Genomic DNA, 21,177 nt, shown 5'->3' on the forward strand with positions numbered 1-21,177 from the left:
TTGTTATTATCCTGCTAAAATATTTTCCCACTACATTAATGTTAACTTTCAGTATCAGCATGATTATTGCTTTTAATTTTCAGAACAAAATATCAAAAAAGTAGGAAATTTTCAGGGGCTGAACTTTGAGTTCAGGAATTATCACATATATGATGGTACTGAACAAGAGAAAGACTTTGATCAGGAATTTCGCTAGCAGCCGTTGGGAAATCATTTCACAATGGATGACTACATACTTCCTAGCTCAGTTGAAGGAAGCCATGTGGCTAATGACTACTGACTGTTTCAATCAAATTAAATTCTTAGCAGCTTGAAATGGTTGCGTGGGATTACAAATGAATATCAATAGAAACGATGCATTAGTATGTAGAATAACGAGTAAAGATAAAAACCAAAAGTTGAAATTAAATGCTGTAGAATGTTGGATGCCATCACCGCATCCCATGATTCAGACACCCAGTGGCCTGTGGCAAAAAGAAGTTCAAGCCAATGTTAAGTTAATTCTGCCTGGCTCAGAAAGGTTAATTGTCAAACACTCTTTGAGCAGCATTTTATATCAATATGAAAATGAATGACTCTTCATTACCATCTACATAATTACAAAATAGCACAAACCCTTGCTAAATTTCCTTTTAGGTGTTGTAATATCTCTAGAAACTTTAAGCTCTTTCCAAATATAATGCTGGTGTTGTCACATTATTCCAAAAGGATTACTCTTTCCTCACCTATTTCTAAAATTGGATACATTTGAGTGGTGCCAAAAGGAAGTAGAGAATACATATTATAGGTTATTTGATTACCCTGAGTAATGATTTCTCCCTTTGGTGCTTATCTGGCATTTTTCTACCCAGAACTTCTTGCATCCTGGTGGTTTTTTGTCAGGACTCCAGGGATGTGTCTGCTTCTAATTGCTGTTTGCCCAAGGTCAATCACTTTTTTTTTGTCACTTAGGGGAAAAAAATCATTACCTTCACTTGCTTACTTTGCTTCCCTCAGGGCCCAGAATGACACCGCTTGCACCCAGCGAGTAGTGCAGAAATGCCACTGAGGAACGAGTAGAGTCTAAGCAACAGTAAGAATTATAATCAAGCTTTGAAAGAATAGTTACAGTCTCCAACAAGAAGAGGGATTTGAGGGCCTTGAGCTGGAAACAGAACCGTATCTTTTCTAAAGAAGGTGTATATTGGGGAGGTGTATGTGCTTACTGAATTTTCACATACTCTTGGATATGCATTCTTATTTTGAGGTGGAAGGTGTTAAATGGAGCCCTTAGTGTTTATTGTTTGTTTGGCTCGCTGAGTTTTAAAAAATCTGACTTCTGACCTTTTTCTTTCTCAATGTAATGGCTGGCCACAAGCAGCAGTTCTGCCTCTAGCTCCTTCAGATCACTCAAGGCTTCATCATATATGATATGTACTCCATGCTGGTCCTGCGTGTAGATGGAAGCAGCACCCATGCTGTAGTAGTCATCCTGGTTTCTCCACTTCCGAGAACTCCATGAATTGGACACTGCGGACCTAGGGAAAAGAAAGCCAAACCCAGAAGTTACCAGAAAAGGGAGAGATATATTTTGCTAGCCCGAATGGACCACATAGCAGGCTTCTGCTCTCATGCAGTGGGCTGTCAGCATGGAGCTGTACCTACCAAATGTATAAAGCGCTGCATGTAAGGAAGGAGATATTAGCAGAGTGTTGGCAGGGAAGGGTAGGGAGATAGCTGATTAAGTTTTTTCTGATGAATTCAGGGTTACCTGGAAAAAGGCAGGCAATAGAGCTGAATGTTATAGGTGGTCTCTGAAGTCAGAGTGCCTGTGTCTCAGGCCAGTCACTCAGCTACTCTCAGCCTCTGTTTCCTCATCCATAACATGGGGACAGGGGAGATACCACAAAGGTTGTTACAGGGAGTACGTGACACTGTGCTGATGAAGCACTTGAGATCTATAAACATTAACTGTTAAAGATTTTTTATTTTAATTATACAAATACTTTAAAAATGCATTAATACAGTCTCATGTCTTAGTAATATACTGAATTGAATAGCATCGCCCCAAAATTCATGTCCACCTGAAACCTGTGACTATGACCAGATATGGAAATGAAGTCTTTGCAGATATATATAGGTTAAGATGAGGTCATACTTTATTAGGGAGGCCCTAATCCAATGACTGATATTCTTATAGAAAGAGGAAAATGTGGAGGTAGATACATGGGGGAGAAGGCCATGTGAGGACGGAGACGGAGATGGGAGTGATGCATCTACAAGCCAAGGAATGCCATGTAACACCCAGGATTATTAGCAAGGGCCAGATGCTAGGAGAGACAAGGAAGGAACTTCTCCTGGAGACTTCAGAGGGAGCATGGCCCTGCTGACACCTTGATTTTGGGCTTGTGACATCTAGAACTATGACAAAATAATGTTCTCTGCCATTGTTATGAGGCTCTCACTTTGTGGTGTTTTGATATGACAGCTCTAGAAAACTAACGTAAGTAATCTGGGTATTCCAATCACACTTTTTCTTAAATGACTGAGGAATTGTTGCATCCTGAGAACCATTATTCTAATAATAATTCTCATAATTCCAAACTTCACCCTTGCCAAGACTCTGAATTCACCCCATCCCACGCCTAGCCTTCACTCTGTCTCAGCAGAAGCACCCCCTGCCACTTGTCCACCCCCGTCCACATAAAGCCACTGCACCCATGCCTCTCTCCTCTTGCTTCCTCCTGTACTATAGGGAACAACTCTGCTCCCCTTCTCTGTGGCCATTCCATCCCCTCTGAAGCATCCCTTCTCTTTCTTGGATACCCAATTCCTCTCAACCAGCTATTTCTCAACTGACACTGAAACATGCTCACATCCCTCTTGCCCCTCCCCAGGTCCCATCTTTGGTCTCTCCTCCTCCTTATGATCCAACCTCCCAAGATGGGATCTGCATTTACTGTCCCCATTTCCTCACCTCCTACTGCTCACTCATTCCCATCCAGCTCCTATCTCCATCAAAGCAAACCACTTTCACTAAGAAAAACAGTGATCTTTTCTCCACATCCAGCAGACTTTCCTTAGTCATCTTATGTAATGTCTCAGGAGCATGTGACACAGTTTTGCACTCTCTGCTTCTTGATTCACTCACTTCCCCGGCCTGCTGGGACTCCACATTCTCCTGGCTCTCACCAGCTTTCCAGCCATCCCTGAGGTGTATTTTTCTCTGTCAGGTCATTAAATAGTAGTCACACTTAAGCCCCAGTCTTAGGACCACATCTTTTCCTCTTATACTTCTTCCTTAGGAGGTAGTACACTTTCACAGCTGAGATTAGGGATCATTTACTCCCTAACTGATATCTGTAATCCAGACCTCCTAGAGCTCTAGACCCACACATCCAATGACCTATTTGCCATCTGTTCCTGGGCATCTCAAAGACCCCTCAAATTTAACATGATCAAATCATGTGGTCTTCTCCCACAAACCTAGGCCATCTCCAACTTCCCCATTTTAGTAAATACCACCACCACCAAGCCACTTCCTCTGCATGAATCATTCCTGACACCTACTGTCCAGTCTATCACTAACTCCTGTTGATTTGACTTCCTACCCCTCAAATCCATCACTTCTCTGCATCTCCACCACCCACCATCCTAGTCCAAGCTCTTATTAGCTTTCACTAGGACAAATCTAGGAGTTTCTAGGTGTAGTTTTCAAGGCTGAGCACAATCTGGCCCCTGCCAACCTCTTGGACCTCATTTCCTTCCACTGTCTCCATACTTCCATCCTGATGGACCTGGGTCTGGCCCTCTTCTGAATGGGCAGAGCTATTCATGCCTCTGGGCCTCATACATATGGGCCCTTCCATCCCTCGCCTCCTCTTTTCTTGGTAAGTACCTATCCTATCCAAGAGTCCATTCTAATAACACCTCTCTGGAAGCCTTCCTTATATCTCCATGCAGAGCTGAGTGCTTCTCCCCATGACTTGTCTAACTCCATTATAGCACTCAGCTCATGGCCATACTAGACTGTTGGCTCATCTACTCCCACAGGCTATGAACCTGTCATTCATTCATCTCTTCATTCACTCATTCATTCCACAAATGTTCTGATCAGTGAATTTACTAGCACTGTTGTAGGCACTAAGGATACAGCAGTAAACAAAATTGGCACAAACCCCCGCCATCATGGAACTCTTTAGTGGAAAGAGACAGATATTAAATGTCAGAAGGTTTGGCACTTCCTAGTGCCTTGCTGTTGGGTGGGGCCTAGCTGAAATGCCTTCTTTCCTATTGCGGCCTCCAGGGTTGCTGTTAGAGTCCTCTCTGCCTGTGTCCTACTCTCAAGTGGACACTGAACTTTTCTAAAAAACCATATCCCTAAGAAACCCCCACCTGTTACTCTAGCATGTTAACTGATTCCAGGTGCTAAGAAGGTGTCTTGGGAGACAGGATAACCAATGCAGAAAAAACTCTCAGCAGAACCTTAACCTCACCTTGTGCTCGGCGGCTATTCCATGGACATAGTGGTGAGCTCCTACGCCTTGCAAGGTGCCCAAGCCTCCTTTGGCCCTGTTGACCCAGGAGCTATCTTCTATGGTGGGACCAGACTCCCTGCAACCAAGGTAAGGCCTGAAGTGTTGATTGTCAGTGTTCGCTCAACGGATCTGAAGTAGTTCAGAATTCCTAGACAGGTGCGCTGAAACCAGGTCAGGACCCTGCCCTTTGCTCGCCCCACACAACAGAGTAAAACCGAATGGGGCCCTGGAAGTTGGCAAGTCAACTCCACTGCTGAGAGAGAAACACCACCCCCAGAAAGGCCTGATTTTGTGGAAAAATCAGAACAAAGAACAAAGTGTAAAAATGTGTTGCTACTGGAATAGCAGGAAAGCCACCTTGCTAGACAACGAAACGTTCCAGATGCCTGAAGCCAGCATGCCATGCCATCCACATACCTGCAGCTCCCTGATTCGCAGGTGGCGCAGATACGGAAAGGACAAGTAGGTCCCTCTCATCAGGACAGGACCCCTATTACTGGGCCCACTCCCACCATCCAAACGCAGCAGTTGTAGGGCCATTGCATAGCTGTACCTTTAGCAGACAGGAAAAATAGAATGAATGCTTTTCACCTCAAAGTGGTTCGGAAAATTCATATACACCAAACTGAAGTCATTTTATTTAACTTAAGGGAGTTTCACAGTAGTTACTTTTTAAAAATGCATTAGATGAAAAATAATTACTCCATATGTATAAATATAAAAAGAAATTTCTCTTAGCAATTGCTCTTGTGAAAAAAACAGTCCTAGGGTGAAACATTAATTTAGTTGTCTGACCTGCTTTAACAGTCTTGCTTTTATTTCAGCTTCAAATATTTTTGAGTTAACATGTAACCCACCTATTAATCAGTCACTCAATTTTCCCCACCGGGTTTAATTCATTTCCTTGAGTATGCAATAACATGATTTAATTTTACCCTTTCTCTTTTTTCTGCTTGACAGGCTCGTCAGCATGTTGGCAGCGACTAATTTGTGCTAGGTCATTTTCATTTTGTTCCATTGAAAGGTCATCTTCCCTCATATTTTCATTCTATCAAAAAAGTAGCATTAGTTGAATTACATAAACATTTGCAATATCATTAACAAAGTCACAGGTGGGTCACCACAAAATTAAATCCCATAATCCAAAGGATCTTTAGATGAACAAACAGAAGAGCATCTGGATCCATTGCAACGTGTCATAGGAAAATCTGGATTTCTAAAATAAATTAGAGGCTACTGTTTTTATTATTATTTAGTCTTTGTTTTACACAACTATTCATAGCTTTTATTTTTTATTTTTTTTAAGATTTTGTTTATTTGAGAGAGACAGAGAGAGAGAATGAGTGGTAGGGAGGGGCAGAGGGAGAGAGAGAGAGAGAGAGAGAGAAGCAGACATCAGGAAGCCTGATGCGGGGCTCGATCCCAGGACCTGGAGATCATGACCCGAGCTGAAGGCAGATGCTTAACTGATTGAGGCACCCAGACAGCCTGATTCACAGCTTTTAAATGCCAACCCCCCCAAAACACACACACCTTTTACCTGATTCACTTATGAAAAGTTGATACACACATTTGTAGATGTTTGAAACCTTGACTGTCTCTAACCTAGCCTGGTTCCAGGCTGAGAGAGATCAGTGTATTAAATGCCTCTTTCTACTTTTTAGCTATATGATCTAATTATTTAAAGTCTTGATCCTGTTTTCATACTTATAAAATGGCATAATAATAGAAAATAAATTGCTGTGAGAATTAGCACGTAGTGATTGGCACCTCATGGGTGCCCAAAACATGCTAGTTCCCCGCCTGCCCATGGACCGCAGGAGTCAGTCAGCCCTGCAGGCTCTATCACAGAATTTGTGGTTTATGTTTATTTCTACAGGCATTTTTCCTGTTGTCGAGCAGGATGAGGTCACATACACAGAGTCCTAGGAAAACTTGAAGAAGGTGATATTGATGAATGAGCCTGCCCTTGGTCCTCTGGCAGCCCCCTTCTTAGCTGTCCTCTTTGCCTGTCCCTGGGCATACACCCCATTCTCATAAGAAATGCTCTTTCATAGTGGTGCCGATACCCACAAAAACACCGAGTGGCAATGAGTTAGCTTGGAACCCCCCTCTTTGGGTTACTTATATTCTAATAGTTCTTGGAATTCCCATAAGTCCTTCTGGCAAAAACTGCTGGTTGTTCCCCAAGATCCATTTTCCTCTCTTCCTATAGTAATTAAATATTTATCATGGCACATGGCCACCCAGATGGAGATGACATTTCCAAGTCTCTTTTGCAGCTAGGTGTAGATATGTGACTACATATCTGGTCAGTGGAATGAAAGTGAAAATGCCATGTGGCAGCTTCTGGGAATTTTTCCCTGAAGTGGCAGCTTCTCACCCCCATTGTCCATCCTGCTGCTTAGGACAAGAATGTAACCGCTGGAGCACCATCTCAGACCAGGTGTTGATCTCAGGTATGGAGGCTGCATCCGTTGGAACTCCAGCATAGAAGGAGAATGGGTCCCTGAGGACTCCATAGAACAGAGTTATCACGCTAGCGCTGTACTCCCTCTCCCTGGATCTTAATATGAAGAAGAGAGAAAGAAATTCCCATCTCCTTTAATCCTCTTCTACGTTGTGTTTAATTATGACCAACAGCCAAATATAATTTTAACACTACCAAAGACTCCAAAGATACACTATTGGTCTTTATGACAAGCAGTAGAAAGGAAAATTTGGGGCAGGGATATTAGAAAGAGTGGGTGAGAGAGAAAGTTGTCTAATCGAGTATCGTGAAATGGCTTCCCATTCTGCCTGCGGGTAGAGTTAGTTCCTGTCTGTTCTGGGTAAGTGGGAACATCAGTGTATTTCCCTGTAAACATCACACAACCCTAGGACTGGGAAAGACCCTAGGAGGTAACATGAGGCACTCCTGTTCTTTCATACAGAAACGTAAGATCATCATCCCCAAATTAAGAGAATCTCACTTATAGAAAATCTGTAGGAAAGCATATACTCTATGAGGGAAGTTGAATGTTGGCAGTTTCTATATGGCCCAGAATTTTGGGTGAGAGGGGCTCTCCTGAAGACTTCTGCCTCCCAGGTCTCTGGTGCCCTTACATTGCAGTTCAGCCTTGCCTGGTGTGGCTCCAGAGGGCAGGCTCAGAACCACCGCCTTTCTCTGATGGGATCGTGACTTTTCCAGTTGCTTCTAAAATTACCCAGAATTACATAGGGAGGAACAGAAAGTGACATCAAGTTACGGTGAAAGACACTATGAATAGGTATGACTGAGCAAGCCACAGAAGTAGCGCTGGACCCTTAGGCAGCCAGGAAGAAAGGAGGGGGGCACAACCAGGTTGGGTGAGTAGAGGGAGAGAGCCCAGCACCCTCTGGAAAAAGAGAACCAGCTACAGCCCACAAACGTCAGCTGCTTAGGAAACACCCGAAGTGCACGAGGGTCTTCCCCTAAGAGGACTGGACATGGTGCAGGTAAGCGGTGGGGCCTACCAGAAGCCAGAATGTCAACACCACCTGCGTTTGTTCCTTCTTCCTGGGTAGGTAAATCCTTTGACATTTACTCTACCTGGTAGCTGGGTCTTTGCCAGCATGGTCTTGGTCAGTATTGTGACAGTTTCGAGATCTCCACTGATTGCAAATCTCATTTTCTTCTGGGAAACTGGCAGGGGCAGTGGAGTGGGAGGTGGAGTTGGGGGGAGGGCAGGAATCAGAGGGAAACTAAGTCTATGATGCATTTCCCACCTCCTAAATGTCCCCACAGTATATTTGTGTATATCCACAGAGTAAAAAGTCTAGAAGGATAGAAACCATATGTTAACAATATTATTGTTATATTTGGGTGGTAAAATTACGGCTGATTTTTATTTTCTTCCTTGAGCTTTTCTACATTTCCCAAATTTTATATGATAAATGCATGTCATTATTGTCAACAGAAAATGTTTGTGTTTTAAATGCTCTATTAAATTTGATGAGGGAAACCAGAAAAGACGTGTTTTCTGTTCCCCTGAACTTCTTGCACGTTGGAACTACTGTATACAACAGCACTTTTGTGAGGGCACACCATGTCCTCATTCTGTTTCTGGAAATGGAGGGGAGTAGTTAATGCTGATCGGGGAAAAAAAACGGCTGTCCCCTTCTCCTCTCCTCCGTGTGGCCAGTGAGAAGAAGCAAAAGAAGAGGCAAAGGATATAGTGTTTTCTGCCACTGCAACACTCCATAAAGTTAAAGAACAGTGACCAATTTAAACCGCATCTTCAGAAATATGATGGTCAATAGTAGCACTTAATGTCTGTACATAAACAGCTATTTTAATAAACAGATGTTTTCTTGGGGAATGGCATTGGATACGAGTAACTTGATATAATACAAGTTTGGGAGGTTTGGGAGGATCCACACAGGGCTGGCTGGTCTATTCCTTCTGATTAGGACTATAGTTAAATTATTTTTAAGTTTTTCCAAAAGGATATCCGAAAGAAAAAAAAATGCAGTCTTTTTGGACCAGAATTCTCTCTTTCTAGTTATAAATTATCTTCAATTAACAATGATAAGAAAAATCTGATATTTTTTCTTTATCCCCTAAATCCAGATCTTTAAGTGAATCTGGAAAAAGAATTATGTATAAAGAAAAGATTGCCAGCCTTACATGCCAATGGTAAATAAAGGGCCAATTCAAACTGTGATAGAAACATTACAAACATTATCGATGTTCAGACAAACATATTCAAAGTTAAAATGTGGGGAAGCAGGTTCTCTCGTAAGTTTCTGGTTAGGGGAAAAAATGGTATACTACTTCAGCAGGATCTATGGAAAATTTTGAATGTGCATGTCAGTGACCCAGAAAATCTATTTCTAAATATCTACTCTAAAGAAACACACGTGTGCACAAGGAGGCATGTACAAGAAAGTTCAGTAGGAATGCTTTCTTTTCTTTTTTTTTTACTATTTTTTATTGTTATGTTAATCACCATACATTACATCATTAGTTTTTGATGTAGTGTTCCATGATTCATTGTTTGTGCATAACACCCAGTGCTCCACGCAGAATGTGCCCTCTTTGATACCCATACCCATCACCAGGCTAACCCATCCCCCCACCCTCCTCCCCTCTAGAACCCTCAGTTTGTTTTTCAGAGTCCATTGTCTAGGAATGCTTTCTAATGGGGTAAAAAAAATGGCAACAAGTATCCACAGGGAGGTGTCTGTGTGATCTGTAGTATATAATAAAATATAATGCAGGCATTAAAAAGAACAATAGAGACAGATCTCTAAGACATATTGTTGGGTGAAAAAAGCAAGTTAACAAAGATATCCATAGAGTATGACAGATAATTTATATAGAAAACTAAAACACAAAATTTTATACCATATATACATATATATATATTTATGAGGACATATGTTTGAACGTAAATGTATTGAAAAGGCTGAAGCAGTAACAGTGTTTACCTCTGAGGAAGTGAAATGGGGACCAGTATTAGAATTCCCATTAGTTAAAGCGTTAACTTTTCAGTGATGTTTCAATTTTTCACAAGGAGAAGATGTTTATGTATTATTTCTGTCATTTAAAAATTGATTTCTAACAACTTCTTAAGGAGAAAATGGTAACTTCACAGTGCAAAAACCTAGCAAACACCACTAGCTTAACCACATATTAAGCTTAACATTCCCAGTAATACATCAGGTTGATAGCACCTGGCCCAGATATGACGTAATAAGAAGGGCACTTCGCCTCTGGTGTGTCCTTCCTCTAAACCTATAACCCCAGTATAACCATGAGAAAAACATCAGACAAATTCAAGTTAGGGAATGTTCTACAGGTTGCCTGGCCAGTACTCCCAAAGACCGTCAAGTAAAGCCTGAGAAGCTGGCACAGACCTGAGGCGCCTGGGAAACATGACAATCAAAGGTACTGTGGTATCCTGGAGCACAAAGAAGACATTAATAGAAAAACCAGTGAATTCCAAATATAGTCCAGTTTAGATACCAGTAATGTACCGATGCTGGTTCCTTGGTTGTGACAAAGTAATATAAGATGTTAATAAGAGGAGAAACCTGACAGGGGATTCCTGGGAATTCTTTGTACTATCTTTGTAACTTTTCTGTAAATCTAAAACTATTCTGAAATAAAACATTTATGTTCAAAAAAAACAAACTCCCTAAAGAAAGGCTACTGGTGAATAGTATTCACTGAAAACTGATCAGAAACTGTCCCGAAGTTGTGCTATATTCCTTCCAAGCTGTCAAAACAGGCAATCCTATGAGGTTTGCTTTCCTTCATGCAGAAGGCCCTTAAGAAAGTTATTTTTCATGGGGTATGGATTGTCCCTTGCCAACTTCAGAATCAGAATGCTGACCAGCATATAGATGCTGAAATTCATACTTGACTGCTACATGCTTGCAAAATAGTCACAGAGCTTTAAAATTCATACCCACATCCTGTGACTCCTCCCATCTGCCACCTTTAACTTCATCCTAATCTCCTCTGACTGGTATTCAACTTTCAGAATGGCATTCAGATACTGTATAAAGTGCCTCTTTGACCAGAGCAGAAATACGTAAGGAGGTCACAAAGTAACACCCACAGGAAAATGTGAGGGAAAGTAGAAAACCATCGATGGTTGCCTCACGATTTCCTTTCTCAAATGCCGTGCTATTTTCTGTTCCCCACTTGGAAAGCTCTTCTCTAGCATGGCTGACTCCTTCTCATACATCAAATGTCAGCTCAGATGTCCCCAACTCTGAAAGAGCTTGGTCCATCTATCAGAGGGTGCTTCTCTTGACCCCACTGCCCCCTCTTCCTGTGGTTTTCCTCATGGCACCCACAAGTTAGAGATGTAGATTAACTCTTTTGTCCACCTGTTTATTGCATGTTTTGTTCCCTGAGCAGCACAGTTCCTGGTACAAAGGCAGCATCCATGTAATAATCACTGAATGAATGAACGAATGAACAGGAAACTTGCATGACACTAATATGTAGGGTAGGTGGTGTGTGCTATATGTCTCCCCTCAGGCTCCACCTCTGAAATCCATAGGTATTCTCAGTCTCCTTAGGGTCTATTTACCATAAATCAACTTGAAAATAGGTGCTCACATTTTTCTCCTTTTGGCCATTTCCAAGAACAACATTTACAAGTCAGTAAATAGCCAGAGGAAGTGGTTTTCTTTCTTTTCTTTTCTTTTTTCCCCCCTCCAATTTAACACTGGGCACCTGCATTCAAAACAGACTCTGGTGAAAGCAGAGACTGCATTTCATCATACCCTGACTTTCCACCTCACGTGCAAATGGAGGGAAGCAGTAACAGAGAATGGCAGGAAATGTTCGTTCTCTCCACCGTGTAGCTGGGCTCCTTCTTCACATTGTGGCTCTTAGTGTTTTCTGCCTTTCAACAGAAAACTGAGCCATAATCTCCTGCTCTTGCCCTGCACTTTCTGCTTTTCCCTGGTAGCCTCCTTTGTCCCCTGAGTCCCCATGGGCACTGCTACAATTCTGGCCTGCTGGTCCAGCCAGACCCTAGACCATCCCTTCTCCATGACCTCAAACATGAAGCACTTCACCTCTGACACCTTCTTCCGTTGCCTCCTACCTCTCCTTTACTCGTATTCACCTCTTTTCACCCTCATCTGCCCCCCCCCCGAGGAATTTAATTGCCCTTATTCTCTCAGTCAAGGAGGAAAACAGACTTGTGGTGGCCCTCAAATGTTAAAACCAGAATCTCAGGTAAAGGAGGGTTATATCAGGATCAAGAGCCAGACTGTCCAGGATCTTAGGAGCAGAGGTCTTATTTAGGGATAAGGGCGGACTCTGTCTTTGACCTCCCTTCTTTCCTACTCCTTACCTCTTTCCCCTGAAGGTTGGTTCAAGAAGCAAAAGAACTGGATGTTTTTAAATGTCCCCTTGTGAAATACAAATCAAAACCACAATAAGATACCACCTCACACCAGTCAGAATGGCTAAAATTAACGAGTCAGGAAACGACAGATGTTGGCGAGGTTGTGGAGAAAGGAGAACCCTCTTACACTGTTGGCGGGAACGCAAGCTGGTGCAGCCACTCTGGAAAACAGTGTGGAGGTTCCTCAAAATGTTGAAGATAGAACTACCCTCTGACCAAGCAATCACACTACTGGGTATTTACCCCAAAGATACAAATGTAGTGATCCGAAGAAGCACCTGCACCCCAATGTTTATAACAGCAATGTCCACAATAGCCAAACTATGGAAAGAACCCAGATGTCTATCAACAGCTGAATGGATAAAGAAGATGTGATATATGTATACGATGGAATAGTACACAGCCATTAAAAAATGAAATCTTGCCATTTGCAATGACATGGTTGGAACTAGAGGGTATTATGCTAAGTGAAATAAGTCAGTCAGAGTAAGATAATTATCATACGATCTCACTGATATGCGGAATTTAAGAAACAAAACAGAGGATCATAGGGGAAGAGAGGAAAAAACATTTCCTTTTATAGTTTTACTTTATTCTTTGAAGATGGTTTCCTTTATTAATTCATGAACTTGTTAAACAACAAAATCATTTGGTGCCAAGTCTAGTGAAGATAAATGTTTGAGAGGGAGACAAACCATAAGAGACTCTTAATCACAGGAAACAAACTGAGGGTTGCTGGGGGGAAGAGGGTGGAGGGATGGGGTAACTGGGTGATGGGCATTAAGGAGGACATGTGATGTAATGAGCACTGAGTATTATATAAGACTGATGAATCACTGACCTGTACCTCTGAAACCAATAATATATTATATATTAATTAATTGAATTTAAGTAAAAAAATTAGTATAAGGTCTTCCTTGTGACATATACCTCATTGTGAAATGGCAATGGATAGGGAAAATGTGGCCATTTTCTCAACTCTGGCAGGATGCTAGCTGAGGAGTGTCACTGGTAGTTGCATGCCTGTCAGGGAATTCAGAGGCCAGGGAGATCCATGTCATGATATGCTGTCTCTGTTCCTGATCTGTTTGGCCAACTCATTTTTTATTAGATTCTCCAGATCCTTATCTAAACAGGTTGAAAAGTTATAGAAGTTTTGGGGTATGTGTGTGTGTGTGTGTGTGTGTGTGTGTGTGTGTGTGTATGTGTACGTGCATGTACTTATGTGTTTGCTTCCAGCCAATCTGTAACTCATTTAGGGCTCACTTTCTCCCATACCCAGCCTGGGATGATGGACCATGACAGTGCTTCCTCTCTAGCATTCTACTAAACTTCTCCGTACCTTCGACTTTATGTATAATTTCTACAATTATCTTTAGGGGTGAAAATAATAGGATTATTATGCAGATTGGGCTCACTAAAAGTCATGCCCTCTTACTTCAACTGGGCCGTCTAGCTCCACGGTCATCCTTATATTCTTTTCTCATTGGTGGCCCTGTGGCATTCCCCACAGTGACCCACCTCCTCACATGTCACTTTCATCTTGCATCTCACTAATGCAGGCATCTTCTCCCTCTCCTCTGTCTCTCTCTGAGACAGCCAGGGCCATGTACAAGTGAGCACATCTTATCCTTTTGTACCTGACAATTCTTATTCACCTCAAGGGAAGTGATGCCATTCTCCCTTTCTCAAAATTACTCCTTCAACTGGTTTCTTCATCCCATCCCCTCCTCTTTGGCCAGAGTCATCTGTTTCTCAAATTTACCCTTTCATATCTTCCATCTCTTCTTCTCCACTGCTCATTCCTCCCAGACCATAAACATATTGAGTCTTCCCATCTTAAATAAGCAAAGGAAATAAAATTCTTCCCTTAGAGCAACAAACAATAGCAGCATTATTCAAAAATGTGGTAGTACCATTGTAAAGACAAATATCCAATAGGTTTGTGTAGAAATTGCCTTTCATTGCCAAACTTCAGGCCTACCTTATGTAGCAGCTATCTGGCTGGCTTCCCTGCCTCCAATCTTTCCCTCTTTCAATCCAACTAACACCTTGCTGCCATATCAATCTTCCTAAAAAATACAACTTTGTATATATCACTTCCCTTATAGGATAAAGCACAAATTCCTTTGTCTAAAATTTATGGACATTCATAACTTTCTCTCTCCTCCCCCTTAAAAAAACTTCTCTTCCCCATATTTCCACATGAATCTTTTGCTCCACCAAACTGGCCTTGAACAGTCCACATACAATGTCTCCTCTGCATTGTTGTTCATGCTTCCCTCCTACATAATGTGCTTCCGTCTCCACCACCACTTCCCTGAGCCCCACAATTCCTTCAAACCCAGTTCAATTTCCTCTTCCTTCAAAAGGCTTTTCCCAAAAGAACCAACCCTGGGGGGACCACTTTGCCTCTAAACACTCACAATATCTAACAATTGTCCAGCTTACTGGTGTTTAGCACTAGAGTGTGCAGCTTTGCATTGGTATGTAGTGGTTAAGTATATGTCCCAGCAGCAATCTTATACCTTTTTATATCCCTATTTTTCATTAGCATTTAATCTTTTTTATAACAAAAACAAACCTGGCTGGGTAACGAAGCTTTTATGGGGAGGGTCTCTGAAAAACTACCAAAGTAAATGTCTAAGGTCTACACACAGATAGTGAGTTGAACAGAAAGGCATGTTGGTTATTTCTTCCTGTTATACCTGGTAGAGGTTGATGTTGCTATAAATATTCTCCCAGATGTGGTCATAGTTGCACTGATGCAAACCCTGGGAAGCCACAAAAGTTGGATGAGATGGAGCCAGCATGACTGTCTTTGCAGCATGGTCTTGGGGCACTTGCATTACTCGCTCAGGCCTGGAAATCTCAAGTAGAACAAGAGGAAAAGGAATGGTTCAGTAAAAGGTTATTCCCTTCTTCTCAGCAAGAATTTGGTCATATACACACAAATAAGACATAAGCGCCAGGTGGGGCTTTATTCAGTTAAAAAATAAAATCAGACTCAAACATCACAATTCCCTTTGGTATGTCCATCCATTCAACAATGTAAGTATTAAATACACATAGCAGCTCATTTAAAATTCTGTGACAACCCTCTAAACACAATAGCAGATTGTACCCCCACAAGTGCTATGGCACCAATAAAAAGATAAACACCCATCATTTTGGGTACAAACTCTGTTTGCTATTAGGAAGCTGCCAGCAGATGGAGGAAGAGGAAACTGGGTATGTATGTATGTATGTATGTAGTATGAGGAAAGCACAGGATTTGTAAGGGCATGGGCCTTGGCTCGTATCTCTGCTGGAATCCTGACTTCACCACACAGAGCAGGACAAGTCAATCTAATAAGAACACTAATGATGTCTCTCCCAGGATTGCTGCAAGAATGCCTGGCATGTAATAGGTACTGAATAAATGTTCCTTCTCTTCTGGAGGTAAAGGATCAAATAATAGTCCCAGAGTTGAATTTCAACAGCAGCGATACATGTATTATGGTATTTCAGTCATTTTAATATCACAAGGAACTTCAAATATCATTTAGTCCAATCCCTACCAAATCCCAATGGCATTTTTTCACAGAAGTAGAAAAATTCATCCTAAAATTCATATGAAATCTCAAAGGACACCAAATAACCAATGTAATTTTGAAAAAGAAGAACAAAATTGGAGAACTCACACTTTCTGCTTTCAAACCATATTACAAAGCTACAGTAATCAAAATGGTGTGGTACTGGAATAAATTGGGCATATAGACCAACAGAATAGAATAGAGAGCCTAGAAATAAATGCTCGAGTATATGGTCAAATGATCTTAGACAAGAATATTAATACGATTCAACAGAGAAGGGACAGTCTTTTCAACAAATGATTCTAGGAAAACAGGATATCCACGTGCAAAATAATGAAGTTAAATCTTTATCATCCACCATATACAATAAATTAACTCATAATGGATTAAAGATCTAAACATAAGACCTAAAACTACAAAACTCTTAGATAAAAACAGGGGAAAATCTTCATAACATTGAATTTGGCAATGATTTCTTGGTTATGACACCAAAAGCACAGGCAAAAAAAAAAAGCAAAAATAGACAAATGTGACTATATAAAACTTTAAAACTTCTGTACATCAAAGTATACAATTAACAGAGTGAAAAGGCAGTCTATAGAAGGAGGGAATATATTTGCAAATTATATATCTGATAAGGGGTTAATACCCAGAATATATAAAGAACTCCTACAGCTCAACAACAACAATAAAAATCAAATAACCCAATTAAAAAATGATCAAAGGACTTCTATAGACATTTTCCCAAATATGATATACAAATGGCTGATAACCATATGAAAAGATTCTCAAAATCACTAATCATCAGAGAAATGCAAAGCAAAACCAAAATGAGATTATCTCCTCATCCATTAGGATGGCTAATAACAAGAAGAAGGAGGAGGAGGGGGAGGAGGTGGAAGGAAGGAAGGAAGGAAGGAAGTATCAAGTGCTGGTGAGAATGCAGGGAAATTGGAACCCTTGCTCACTGTTGGTAGTATTGCCAAATGCTGCAACTGCTATGGAAAATAGTATGGAGATTCCTCAAAAAATTAAAAACAGAATTACCTTATGATCTAGCAATTCTACTTCTGGGTTTATATCCAAAAGATTTGTAAGCAGGATTTCAAAAAAGTATTTACATATCCATGTTCATAGCAGCATTACTCACAACAGCCATGAAGTGGAAGAAACCCAAATGTCCATCAACAAATAAATAGATTTTTTTAAAAAGTGGTGGATATACACAAGGGAATATTATTCAGCCTTAAAAAGGAAGGAAATTCTGATATATCCTACAACACGGGTGAACCTGGGTGGGTAAAATAAGCCAGTCATAAAATGACAAATACTGTCTGATTTCACTAATAGGTGGTACCTAGAGTAGTCAAACTCATAGAGACAGAAATTAGAATGGTGGTTGCCAGGGACTAGGGGGAGGGAAGAATGAGGAGTTATTGTTTAATGGGTAAACAGTTTCAGTTTGCTGGATAAAGATTCTGGAGATGGATGGTGGTGATGATTATCCAACAATATGGATGTACTTAATGTCACTGAACTATACACTTAAAAATAGTTAAGATAGTATATTTGATGTTATGTGTATTTTACCACCATTTAAGAAAAGAGGGGAAAAATAATATAAAGAAGTCCCATGTACTCTTCACTCCATTTCCCCCAATGTTAACATCTTGCAAAACCATAATACAGTATCACAACCTGGATATTGACTTTGATACAGTCAACTTACAGAAAAGATCCATCACCACAAGGATCCCTTATGTTGTTCTTTTATAGCCATACTCCTTTCCCTTTCTCACCAGTCTCCCCTTAACCCTTACAATTCACGAATCTGTCCTCATTTCTCTACTTAGTCATTTCAAGAGCATTGTATAAATGAACTCCTACAGTCTTTATGGGACTGACTTTTTTTCACTCATAGAGTTCTCTGGATATTCATTCAGGCTCTTGGGTATATCACTAGTTTGTTCTTTTTTTACAGCTGACTGGTATTCCATGGTACAGGATGTACCACGATTAGTTTACTTGCCTCCTGAAATACATCTGTGTTGTTTCCATTTTTGGCTATTATGAATAAAGCTGGTAAAATGTTCATGAAGAAAAATGGGGAGAGGAAATATGGTCACATGCTACCACATGGATGGATCTTGAGGACATTGTCCTAAGTGAAATAAGCCAGTCACAAAAAGACTAATACTGTATGAGTCCACTTATATGAGGTATGTAAAGGTAGTCAAATTCAGAAACAGAAAGTAGAATGGTGGTTTCTAGGGGCTGTGGGGAGGAGGAAGTAGGGAATTGTTGTTTAAGAGGTACAGAGTTTCAGTTTGGCAAGAGGAAAAAGTTCCAGTAGATCAGTTTCACAACAGTGCAAATATACTGAACACCTCTAAACTGTGCACTTAAAATGATTAAGGTGAGAAATTTTATCCCATGTGCTTTTTACCACAGTAAAAATAAGATAATTTCATCCAGTATTTTTATTTCACAGATGAGGAAACAAACTCAAGGAGGTTGTGCAATTAGATCAATATCACACAGAGACTTAGTGCCAAAGCTGGAAAAATTGTTACTTTCTATTGGAAATTAACAGTATTATAAAATTTTGGCAATTAGATTAGAAAGTTCCAAAAAAGTCTTCACAGAGAATCCATGGCTAACATTTCTTAAAAAGGAAAGAAAATTCAATTTTCTGAGAATGATTTTAGCAAGAATTTTATCTACAAGGCAAGATGGCTATTTTCTTACCTTCAAAAACTTTGCTTGGAGTTGCATTAATACATCTATTCTTCTCCATTCTTTTAGTTTGGTCAAAATCTTCTTTTGCCAAGGATCACATTTTGGCTTAATCTAGTGGACAAACATGTTCACACAAAGTTACAACATAAGAGAATAGTTCTCAATAAAAGTTGCAAGCAAAGAGATTCAAGGACCTTCTGAAATGGGATCTAGCCTTAGTGCTAGAAAGTTTGTTAGAGCATGTGAAGTCTTGGAAAGGGTGTTCGTGGGTTCATGGATCCATGGAGGGAGATGGCAGGGCAGTTCCTGTTGGTGCCTGGCCTATGAGATGCATTAGCTTCATCTGCAACGACACAGCACCATCCATGAGCAGGAGGGAACTTAAATCCATCAGCGTAGGACACCACACTTGACTTATAGGGCAAGAGAAGTTCTCCTTCAAAGACTCCACGTGTAAAATTTTACCTTACCCGTTAACAGGGCATATTTCAAAATTTAGTTCTATAGCTCTGAATACATCAATATACTTATAACTTTCAAACTTATATCTAGCTCTAAGCTCTAGTATGTGATATCCAACTATCTCCTTGATATATATAGGTGTAAGGCAAATGTAAAAATCTAGAACAGAAAGTCTGGCTTTCCCTACACCAATCACCTATTTGCTCAAGCCCCGTTACTTAGGAGTAATCTTTGATTTCTCTCCTTTCCTTCCATTCATCTTTATCACGTAAGACTTTTCTTTCCTACACAATATAGCTGATCCTCATTATTCATGGATTTTGTATTTGCAAATTTTTCTCACTAAAATTTATTTGTAACCCCAAAATCAATCCTGGCAGATCTATTCTGGTTATTCATGGGTATGCAAAGAATGGTGAAAAATTTGAATCACCCAACTCCACATTCCCAGCTGAGATCATACAAGGCAACATTCAACCTTCTTGTTTCAGCTCTCATTCTATAAACAAGTGTCCTTTTTGTGGTCTAGTTAGTGATATATTTCTATATTTTTGTGGGTGTTTTTGGCAATTTCAATGTTTAAAGTGGCCCCTAAGTGTAGTGCTCAAGTGTTGCCTAGTGTTCCTAAGTACAGGAAGACTGTGATATGTCTTATGGAAGAAATATTTATGTTTGATAAGCTTTGGGCATGAGTTATAGTGGTTGGCCATGAGATCAATGTTAATGAATCAAAAACATATATTAAAGTATCTTTAAACAGAAATACACATAAAGCAAGGTTACGTATCGATCAGTTGATGAACCTAACCTTGTATTTCCCCTAGGAGAGATGGTTCAGTATTTGTTAATTCAATGTTTGTGGCAACTTTATAGAAGAACTGCCCCAAACAATGAAAATCAACTATACTTACCACTACCCAAAATCACCTTGTTTAATCTGCTTACCTGTGTATTGTTTGTGAATTGCATATCTCCAGAACCAAGGGTCATTCCTGACACATAGTATATACTCAGTGAATAGTTTTTGACTCAGAAGCTGGATTTATACAACTCAATTATACCCTTGAGTGTTATTCTTGGTTCTAGCCAAGTAGCCAAGATCACGAACAAGAAGAATGGAGTTCTGACCCAACAGAGAGTACAGGAGTATGGGGACTTTCCAGAGAAGGCAGGTCAACATGGCTAACTTCAACGTAGACCCAAGGCAGGAAGGAGCTTCGGGAACCTGGTGTACAAGGCCAGGCACCTACCCTTGGTCCCAGGGGACAGTTTGCTTAGGGCATTGAGGAGAGGGGACAATAGGAATGTGACAGACCTGGTGCTGCCAGGTTGCCTGGCCTGCTTGGAGGATACTTTGTGACAGGTGACTGTCACCATAGGTCTCCTTACCTTTATAAAGGAAGTCCAGTTAGCTCTCTTTTTCAAGGCCATACCAGGTCCTGCCAAACCCAAATTCTCCACTTTAGCTATCTCTGCATCATAATCTGGAAATGTTTGCATTCTCTGTTGCTCCATGAAGATGCTTTGAAATTTTAGGGAAACCTAAATAGGATTAAGAAGAGAGTATGGAACCCAGAAAAAGTCTCAGATTGTAGGCCATTTCAAAAACCCCAATTGATTGCCTTTGAGACAGTCTTGAAGTTAAACTAATTCATAAAACATAACTCTGACAGTAACAGGCATTGAATGTATATAGCTGTGAGGTACGGGTATGCAGTCAGCTCATTACCATAGTTGTGTGTGTATGTGTTACTTGTTCTGAATATCTGCTCCAAAGATTGGAAATTATGTAATATATTTGTATGTATTTTGAGATGGACCCTAAATGGGAAGCAAATTTGTCCACCATTAGAAATACATTCACTTTTTCTGGCCACCTGGTAAACTTGAAAATCTAAAGGTTAGATAAATCCTTGCTCCAGAATTCTAACCAGGATGTTGCTAGAGAGAAGGTTCCAAATGCTGGGACCTGTTAAAACTCTTTAAGGT

At 40.6% G+C, this 21,177-nt stretch overlaps 1 protein-coding gene across 1 annotated transcript in view; it reads right to left on the reverse strand.

Annotated features, from left to right (window-relative positions):
- Positions 1-1,335: 1,335 nt before the first annotated feature.
- Positions 1,336-21,177, reverse strand: part of LOC113927396 (putative uncharacterized protein C6orf183) — a 31,922-nt gene continuing 12,080 nt past the window's right edge. Inside the window, exons 7-12 of the mRNA XM_027603208.1 lie at positions 20,578-20,730; positions 18,736-18,837; positions 15,121-15,282; positions 5,453-5,565; positions 4,935-5,070; positions 1,336-1,517 (exon numbers count right to left, since the gene is read on the reverse strand). Of these exons, the coding sequence (XP_027459009.1) occupies positions 1,467-1,517; positions 4,935-5,070; positions 5,453-5,565; positions 15,121-15,282; positions 18,736-18,837; positions 20,578-20,730 (717 nt within the window). The 3' untranslated portion in view covers positions 1,336-1,466. The remainder of the gene's footprint in view (positions 1,518-4,934; positions 5,071-5,452; positions 5,566-15,120; positions 15,283-18,735; positions 18,838-20,577; positions 20,731-21,177) is intronic.

Source organism: Zalophus californianus, chromosome 7 (genome assembly GCF_009762305.2).
Source record: "Zalophus californianus isolate mZalCal1 chromosome 7, mZalCal1.pri.v2, whole genome shotgun sequence".
In the NCBI taxonomy this organism is placed as follows: Eukaryota; Metazoa; Chordata; class Mammalia; order Carnivora; family Otariidae; genus Zalophus; species Zalophus californianus.